Below are 9699 nucleotides of genomic sequence, written 5' to 3'. Positions count from 1 at the left end.
AGGTTACCCAGGCAACCTCGGTCTTCGGCCCAGATATGTTGCCTGTCATCACCGGGAACCGGGACGGCTTCAACGTCAGGGTTCCGTTACCAGCAGCGATGTTTGATGCGTTGCCGAGGGAGATCCAGAATGGAATGCTGCTGAGGGTTCAGCCGGTTCTCTTCAATGTGGGAATCAATGAACAGCAGACACTGGCCGAGAAGTGAGTAAACGAGAGAGGAGAGAAGAGGAGAGATGATGAGAGACAAGGAGAGGAAAGGGAAGGAAAGGAGAGTGGGAGAGGTTATAAGAGGACTGAAGGAGATACGGGATAAGAGGAGAGGTAGAGGGAGGAGAGAACAGCAGTACAATGGGAGAGAGAGGGTATTCAGGAAGTGTGTTACCATGGCAATGGCAGCCAGCTGACATTTGTTTTAATACCATATAAGTGATGATGGTTACCTCGAATAATCACGAGCGTCTGGTTATTGTGTGTTTTCGAATCGTGTTTTTTCGATTTGCCAGTACAGACTAGAAATTATTGCAAAAAATGCTATGGTAATTCCTCAACGATGCCAATGATGGAGACTGTGAGAACATTAGGTCTACTCCCTATAGACTGTAAGAAATTCTGATGTGTTGTAGCTTTGCTTAATGAGCAGTACAATTCCCCCTGAAGAAAAATCCAATCTGTCTGTCCATCTATGTGTCTATAGGTTTGGAGACACGTCTCTCCAGGAGGGGATTAACATGGAGAATATGGCTCGACTCAGCTCATACTATGACCAGTTTAAAGAGGTCCTACCTGAGGACTGTGAGTCACACAGCCTCATCTTAACCTCAACCCCTAATAAAATGGTTAACAACCTGGTTCTTAAAATGTACATCAATCAGTGCAATAATAATCCTCTCTCCTCTCTCCAGGCCTCCCTTGTATCCGTAGTCAGACCAGCCTGCCTGAGCTGCTAAAGCTGCTGAGTCAGAACATCAATGCCAGGAAAAGCAAGAACGTAGAGATCCTGTGGCAGGCAGCGGAGGTAGAGACATTCTCTCCTTCTCTTTCTCTCTCCACAATACACTTCTATCGCTAACTGTTGAAGTGAGTTGAAGTCTGCCTGACTCTCTATACTTCCCCATTCCTTCCTCTACTCTCTACGTTCCTCTCCTCACCTTTTCTCCTCTGCCCCCCTCTTCTTTCTCTCTCTCCCTGTCTCTCCCTCCCCAGGCTTGTCGGCGTCTGAACGGAGTGCGTTTTACCAGCTGTAAGAGTGCTAAAGACCGTACAGCCATGTCTCTAACCCTGGAGCAGTGTCTCATCCTCCAGCAGGAGCACGGACTGGCCCCACAGGTCTTCTCCCAGGCCCTCGACTGCATGCGCAGGTCAGCTGGCCACACAACTGCCTGAACAAAACGAGACAATATGTAGTGTTTATCAAGTAAAATTTGAGGAAAGGAAGAATTATGTAAATGTTTATAATAACTTAATGTTTTCATATACCCTCTAACTCATCTCCTTTTACCTTTTAACCAATCATCCCTTCTTTTCTCCTCTCCTTTTCTCTCCTCTCCTCCCCTCCCCTCTCCTTGTCTCTCCTCCTCTCCCCGTTTCCTTCTCTCCTCTCCTTTTCTCTCCTCTACTTTACCCTCCCCTCCTCTCTCTTCTACTTTACCCTCTCCTCCTCTCTCTTCTCATCTCCTCCTCCCAATAGTGAGGGCTGCAGACGAGAGAACACCATGAAGAATGTAGGATGTCGTAAATACGCCTTCAACTCCCTCCAGCTGAAGGCCTTTCCAAAACAGTACCGCCCACCTGAGGGCACCTATGGGAAAGTAGAGACCTGATTGGACAGACCAGCTGCACATCTCTTAAAGTAGCCAATAGAAGGGGAAATGGACTAAATAACATCAACAACAACATAAAAGCAAAAAAACATCACAAAAGCAACTACCCCCTATATATAGTGCTGCATCCCTGTTGGTGATTTAATGTAATCTGTGGTAGATTGTTTGATAGAAGTTCACTCTCTTTTGCGATTAGACTCACTCCGTTATGTCATGACAACCACTACACACACAACAACAACAACAACTTAAGAACAGCTTTTCAAATTGTTTTAGTTTTTATTTAGAAAGGGAAAGGGGAAGGGGGTATACCTTGTCAGTTGCACAACTGAATGCATTCAACCAAAATGTGAGCTCTTATCATAAGGCCTGTGTTCTAACCACTGTCTCTCATGGAACTTTAAAGAGAAAATTCAACTCAAGTACATTTAAAAAGAACAAAACCTTTGTATGCAGAGCATCAAGATCTTACTTGCTCTCACACTCCACTCCTACAACAAGCACAGGGAACTGATGATATACAGAGATCAGACAGAGACATGCTTGTATCTCTGATGTATGAAGACTATTCTATCTTATGTTATTTTGTTATCCCTTTTCTATTTGGTAATATATCTAAATGACAGGGTTCGTGTAAAGTAGAGGGCCAGTATCCTGTGTTTAAGTTTTACAGTAAAGATATTGTGTATGCAAGGCTTGGTAGTCTACTGAGAGGCATATACAGTTACAGTGGTCAAGGTTAATCTTTCACTTGCCACTACAAGTTTGTTTAAAGTTTTACATTTTGTCACTGAGTGCATGGCACAATGCTCCACTATATAAAATGCAAGCATGGATAGATTTTACACACAGCAAACTTAATCCAAAAACAACACAGTTAAATTCTGTGCTCACATGCGTGTAGATTTTAAACTGAAAAGGAATATATTATCCAAATCTTGTACTTCCCCCCAACCCCTCTCTGTTCATGAAGTTGTTTCTGTACAGGTCCAGGTTCTAGATGGTAGGCATATTTTCTGTACATCAGACTATAGACTGAGCCAAACTAGAATATTAGCTTAGAGTAAGGAACAGTGTTATAAGAAATATGAAGAAAGTTCCTGCTCTATTGTATGTCTGCAGTTATTCTTTGTGAGTTCATCTCGTCTCTTATTAAAAGAGCTCCTGGTTGACTTCACGACAGGACCAAAACACAACACTGGCTTATTCATTTTACAACCAATGGAGCGAAAAGGAAGTGTCTGAATGCATGTAGATAGAGAATCTTCACATTATTATTGTACTTTTGGAAATAAGGGACTTGTACACTGCCTGTTTAAAATGGACAGTGTTTTGCGTTAAATTGTACTGTGAACCTTTCACTGGCTTCTGTTTCCATGTCTACCTATAGATTTTATTCTCCATTACAGAGACATTCAAAACATTTGTTTAAATGTTATTTTGCTAAATATCCTTGATGCTGATGCACTGAAAATTGCTGAAAAAAGTAGCCAAAATGCTGCCAGAATTTTACTCATTTAATTTTACATTTTTTTTGTCTTTGTATGTAATGAATGTTATTGAACCACACACTTTCAAGTAGGACCATCTGTATAGGTACAGGCGTTGCTGTAAAATGTGCTTTCATAAACTCTCCTCAGTAACTTGAGCTGTTAAAATGAGAGCATTAAACTGTTTCACCAATTCCTTTGTGACACTTGTAAAGTATCCCTCGGGTCTCTATCGTCTGTCTGTCTGTCTGTCTGTCTGTCTGTCTGCACGCACGCACGCACGCACGCACGCACGCACACACACACAGTTCTAAACTGTCTTGAAAAGGCCTCTTTAAAGGGATAGTTAACCCAAATTACAAAATGACACATTGGTTTCCTTACCCTGTAAGCAGTCTATGGACAAGGTATGACAGCAATCAATGATTTGGTTAGTTTACCTGGCACTGTTTCCACTTGCTAACGTTTTAGCATTTGTGGCATATATGCCTTTCAAGTCATGAGACCGATATTAGCATTATTCGCATATCATGTCCAAATAATCCTAAACTATCTAAAATTGATTGTGAAGCTCCAATAAGACACGTATAGATGTTTTGACGATTATGGGGGGAAATGTCTTATAGTGGTCCCATGACTTGAATGGGATTTGTGCCAGAAATGCTAAATGGGAATTGTACCACAAATACATTTGCAAAATATCCCAGGGAAACTATCCCTAATAAAGCTCCCGGGTCTAGCAATGGCATTGTCACCCAGGAGGCCTTGCTAGCTAGCTACAGTGTTTGATTCATATCAGCCATTTTCTTATAAAACAGCTCAGCTAGCTAGAAAAATTATAATTTGCGATGCTAGCTAACGTTAGCTAGACTCGGGAGCTCATGGGGACATAGCCTTCAGGAACCAGTGGGTTAGATATGATTCCACAATTGGCAACAACAACTGGCTATTAATTCAGCCAATAATGTTCACATCATAGTTTATCCAGTGACCATCGCATTTAGAAGGATAGCTACTGACAGAAATGTATCTGGCTAGCTAGCATGCTGGCTCTCGCTGGAGGATAAATTTCCTTCCGTATATACAGTACCAGTCAAACGTTTGGACACACCTACTCATTCCAGGGAATGCTTTTCCAACAGTCTTGAAGGAGTTCCCACATATGCTGAGCACTTGTTGCCTGCTTTTCCTTCCAACTCATCCCAAACCATCTCAATTGGATTTAGGTCGGGTGATTGTGGAGGCCAGGTCATCTGATGCAGCACTCCATCACTCTCCTTCTTGGTCAAATAGCCCTTACACAGCCTGGAGGTGTGTTGGGTCATTGTCCTATTGAAAAACTAATGATAGTCCCACTAAGCACAAACCAGATGGGATGGTGTATCGCTGCAGAATCCTGTGTTAACCATGCTAGTCAAGTGTGCCTTGAATTCTAAATAAATCACTGACAGTATTTTACCAAATAGGGCTATCTTCTGTATACCAACCCTACCTTGTCACAACTCAACTGATTGGCTCAAACGCATTAAGAAGGAAAGAAATTCCACAAATTAACAAGGCACAACTGTTAATTGAAATGCATTCCAGGGGACTACCTCATGAAGCTGACTGAGAGAATGCCAAGAGTGTGCAAAGCTGTCATCAAGGTAAAGGGTGGCTACTTTGAAGAATCACAAAAATATAAAATATATTTTGATTTGTTCAAAACTTTTTTGGTTACTACATGATTCTATATGTGTTATTTCATAGTTTTGATGTCTTCACTATTATACTACCATGTAGAAAATAGTGAAAATAAAGATAAACCCTGGAATTAGTACTGTATATTTACCCAAAAAAGGTGGCTATTCTGTCTTGTATTTAAATGTTGACACCCAGTAGACTGGAGGCGAAAGAAACGCACACCTGTTTAGCTGAGGTGTTGGCTAGCGGAGTAGAACACTTGGAAAGGAAAAGGAGAGCTGCACACTCTAGGAGCTCAGATGCAATAATTTACTAACCAGCGTTTCAACAGACAAGCTGTCTTCATCAGGGTATAATGACAAACACTGGGAGTCACTAGTTTATAAGAACACACAGGTGTCTGTAATCATGGCCCGGTGTTTCATTTATTTTAATTAACGAGGCAAGTCAGTTAAGAACAAATTCTTATTTACAATGACGGCCTACCCCGGCCAAACCCTAACCCGGACGACACTGGGCCAATTGTGAGCCGCCCTATGGGACTCCCAATCGCGGCAGGTTGTGATACAGCCTGGAATCGAATCAGAGTCTGTAGTTACGCCTCTAGCACTGAGATGCAGTGCCGTAGACCGCTGCGCCACTCGGGGGTGGCTATGTAATACAATTTGGCTACATAGGCCTACAAACTTTACAATGAATAGCGAAATCACAAGAATCACAAGAATGGCTTCAGATCAAAGTCTACTTTGAGACCGAAGGGAGCGAGGGTCGTTCAACTAAAAATCCAGGCAGCCTCCCTTTATAACAATAATTTGTCAAGGTCACCCCTCTCCCAGGGCGGGTGACGTGTTATATAGTGGGCCGCAACTAGGTGACACAGTTAAATTGATCATGTTGTGAGATTGAAGTTACTTTGTTTCACCTGTGCTGACCCAGGTGATATTTAAGAGTGGCTGGCCCAGTGCTCCAGTTGGCTTGAGAGATGTAGAGTGAAAACACCTTTAGTTGACTCTCTCGGTTTGATTTTTTTTAAATAAAAAAATAATCCTTTATCTGGTCTCTCCTGTTTTCATTTTGGTTTGCTTCCTGTCTTTAAGTTTGGTGTGGATTTTATTTTGTTTGTCTCTTCTTGGGCAAATGTAGTTGGTGCTCATGGTGGGTGACTTTTAAGCCTCAGTTGTTGTTGCTAGTTAACTTTCAGTGGACACCCCTTGAGTGTCTTTCAGAACCCCTCCTAAAACCCAACCTGTTTCGTATTGATTGTTGTCAGTGACTCTTTGTATCAGGGCACAAGGCGAGACCCAGATGCAGACACAGGAGGCAGATGGTTGGAGTCGTAGATGTTTATTGATCCAAAAAGGGGTAGGCAAGAGAATGGTCGTGGACAGGCAAAAGATCAAAACCAGTTCAGAGTCCAGGAGGTACAGAGTGGCAGGCAGGCTCGAGGTCAAGGCAGACAGAATGGTCAGGCAGGCGGGTACAGAGTCCATAAACAGGCAACGGTAAAAACCAGGAGGACTAGCAAAAAGCGAATAGAAAAGGCATGCGCACAGGAACTATATGCTGGTTGACTTGGACATAAAAGACAAACTGGCACAGAGAGACAGGAAACACAGGGATAAATACACTGGGGGAAACAAGCGACACCTGGAGGAGGTGGCGACAATCACAAGGACAGGTGAAACAGATCAGGGCGTGACACTTTGTTAGTTCTACCTTCTGTTTGAGTGAGAATTTTGGGTTTTCTTGCTGGAGCACACAAGCTACATTAGCCAACTGGTTAGCTTCTTATGGCTGAGATCCCACTAACGGGATTGATATGACAACAGCCAGTGAAAGTGCAGGGCGCCAAATTCAAACAACAGAAATCTCATAATTAAAATTCCTCAAACATACAAGTATCTTATACCATTTTAAAGGTAATATTTTTGTTAATCTAACCACACACAGTGTCTGATTTCAAAAAGGCTTTACAGCGAAAGCACCACAAATGATTATGTTAGGTCACCGCCAAGTCACAGAAAAACACAGCCATTTTTCCAGCCAAAGACAGGAGTCACAAAAAGCAGAAATAGAGATAAAATTAATCACTAACCTTTGATGATCTTCATCAGATGACACTCATAGGACTTCATGTTACACAATACATGTATGTTTTGTTCGGTATAGTTCATATTTATATAAAAAAATCTCAGTATACATTGGCGCGTTATGTTCAGTAGTTCCAAAAACATCCAGTGATTTTGCAGAGAGCCACATCAATTTCCAGAAATACTCATAATAAACGTTGATTAAAGATACAAGTGTTATACATGGAATTGTAGATCCACTTCTCCTTAATGCAACCGCTGTGTCAGATTTCAAAAAAGCTTTACGGAAAAAGCAAACCATGCAATAATCTGAGTACGGCGCTCAGAGCCCAAACTATCCAAAAATATATCCGCCATATTGTGCAGTCAACAGAAGTCAGAAATAACATGATAAATATTCACTTACCTTTGATGATCTTCATCAGAATGTACTCTCAGGAATCCCAGTTCCACAATAAATGTTGGTTTTGTTCGATAATGTCCATGATTTATGTCCGAATAGCTACGTTTGTTAGCGCGTTTTGTAAACAAATCCAAAGTCACGAAGAGCATTCATTAGGAGCAGAGGAAATGTCAAAAAGTTCCGTTACAGTCAGTAGAAACATGTCAAACGATGTATAGAATCAATCTTTAGGATGTTTTTAACATGAATCTTCAATAATGTTCCAACAGGAGAATTCCTTTGTCTGTAGAAAAAGCAATGGAACGCGAGCTACCTCTCACGTGAACGAGCGTCACGAGCTTGTGGCACTCTGCCAGACCACTGACTCAAAGAGCCCTTATGAGCCCCTCCTTTACAGTAGAAGCCTCAAACAAGTTTCTAAAGACTGTTGACATCTAGTGGAAGCCTTAAGAAGTGCAACATGACCAATATCCCACTGTATCTTCAATAGGGAATGAGTTGAAAAACGACCAATCTCAGATGTCCCACTTCCTGGTTGGATTTTTTCTCAGGTTTTTGCCTGCCATTTGAGTTCTGTTATACTCACTGACATCATTCAAACAGTTTTAGAAGCGTCAGTGTTTTTTATCCAAATATACTAATGATATGCATATATTAGCAACTGGGACTGAGTAGCAGGTCGTTTACTCTGGGCACCTCTAGGCACCTTATTCATCCAAGCTACTCAATACTGCCCCCAGCCAGGGGTAATGTGTAATGTGATATTGTACCTCCTAGCTCAATTGTCCATTGTATATAATCTATATATACACTTGTGTTCCCTCATGTACTCTCTGTATTGATTTGTTGTTAATAATAATAACAAATATGTAAAAAATATATATATACACTGCTCAAAAAAATAAAGGGAACACTTAAACAACACAATGTAACTCCAAGTCAATCACACTTCTGTGAAATCAAACTGTCCACTTAGGAAGCAACACTGATTGACAATAAATTTCACATGCTGTTGTGCAAATGGAATAGACAAAAGGTGGAAATTATAGGCAATTAGCAAGACACCCCCAATAAAGGAGTGATTCTGCAGGTGGTGACCGCAGACCACTTCTCAGTTCCTATGCTTCCTGGCTGATGTTTTGGTCACTTTTGAATGCTGGCGGTGCTTTCACTCTAATGGTAGCATGAGACAGAGTCTACAACCCATACAAGTGGCTCAGGTAGTGCAGCTCATCCAGGATGGCACATCAATGCGAGCTGTGGCAAGAAGGTTTGCTGTGTCTGTCAGCGTAGTGTCCAGAGCATGGAGGCGCTACCAGGAGACAGGCCAGTACATCAGGAGACGTGGAGGAGGCCGTAGGAGGGCAACAACCCAGCAGTAGGACCGCTACCTCCGCCTTTGTGCAATGAGGAGCACTGCCAGAGCCCTGCAAAATGACCTCCAGCAGGCCACAAATGTGCATGTGTCAGCATATGGTCTCACAAGGGCTCTGAGGATCTCATCTCGGTACCTAATGGCAGTCAGGCTACCTCTGGCGAGCACATGGAGGGCTGTGCGGCCCTACAAAGAAATGCCACCCCACACCATGACAGACCCACCGCCAAACCGGTCATGCTGGAGGATGTTGCAGGCAGCAGAACGTTCTCCACGGCGTCTCCAGACGCTGTCACGTCTGTCACATGTGCTCATGTGCTCAGTGTGAACCTGCTTTCATATGTGAAGCGCACAGGGCGCCAGTGGTGAATTTGCCAATCTTGGTGTTCTCTGGCAAATGCCAAACGTCCTGCACAGTGTTGGGCTGTTAGCACAACCCCCACCTGTGGACGTCGGGCCCTCGTACCACCCTCATGGAGTCTGTTCCTGACCGTTTGAGCAGACACATGCACATTTGTGGCCTGCTGGAGGTCATTTTGCAGGGCTCTGACAGTGCTCCTCATTGCACAAAGGCGGAGGTAGCGGTCCAGCTGCTGGGTTGTTGCCCTCCTACGGCCTCCTCCACGTCTCCTGATGTACTGGCCTGTCTCCTGGTAGCGCCTCCATGCTCTGGACACTACGCTGACAGACACAGCAAACCTTCTTGCCTCAGCTCGCATTGATGTGCCATCCTGGATGAGCTGCACTACCTGAGCCACTTGTGTGGGTTGTAGACTCCGTCTCATGCTACCACTAGAGTGAAAGCACCGCCAGCATTCAAAAGTGACCAAAACATCA

General features: G+C 43.1%; 1 protein-coding gene across 5 annotated transcripts in view; it reads left to right on the top strand.

Annotated features, from left to right (window-relative positions):
- The window catches only part of LOC129816765 (inositol polyphosphate-4-phosphatase type I A-like), a 55942-nt gene extending 52438 nt beyond the window's left edge, over positions 1–3504 (top strand). For 4 of the 5 annotated variants that reach the window (XM_055871638.1, XM_055871636.1, XM_055871635.1 and 1 more), the window contains 5 exons: positions 1–202; positions 696–793; positions 904–1016; positions 1205–1359; positions 1689–3504. The exon at positions 1–202 is cut by the window's left edge and continues 66 nt beyond it. In XM_055871638.1, coding sequence (XP_055727613.1) covers positions 1–202; positions 696–793; positions 904–1016; positions 1205–1359; positions 1689–1821 — 701 coding nt within the window. In that variant the 3' untranslated portion in view covers positions 1822–3504. Of the gene's footprint in view, positions 203–695; positions 794–903; positions 1079–1204; positions 1360–1688 lie in introns of those variants that run through there. The other variant, XM_055871637.1, reaches the window with a different exon arrangement.
- Positions 3505–9699: the final 6195 nt, after the last annotated feature.

This window comes from Salvelinus fontinalis, chromosome 19, assembly GCF_029448725.1.
Source record: "Salvelinus fontinalis isolate EN_2023a chromosome 19, ASM2944872v1, whole genome shotgun sequence".
Classification (NCBI taxonomy): Eukaryota; Metazoa; Chordata; class Actinopteri; order Salmoniformes; family Salmonidae; genus Salvelinus; species Salvelinus fontinalis.
The sequence above is the reverse complement of the archived record's forward strand: the minus strand, read 5'-3'. Positions and strand labels throughout refer to the sequence as shown.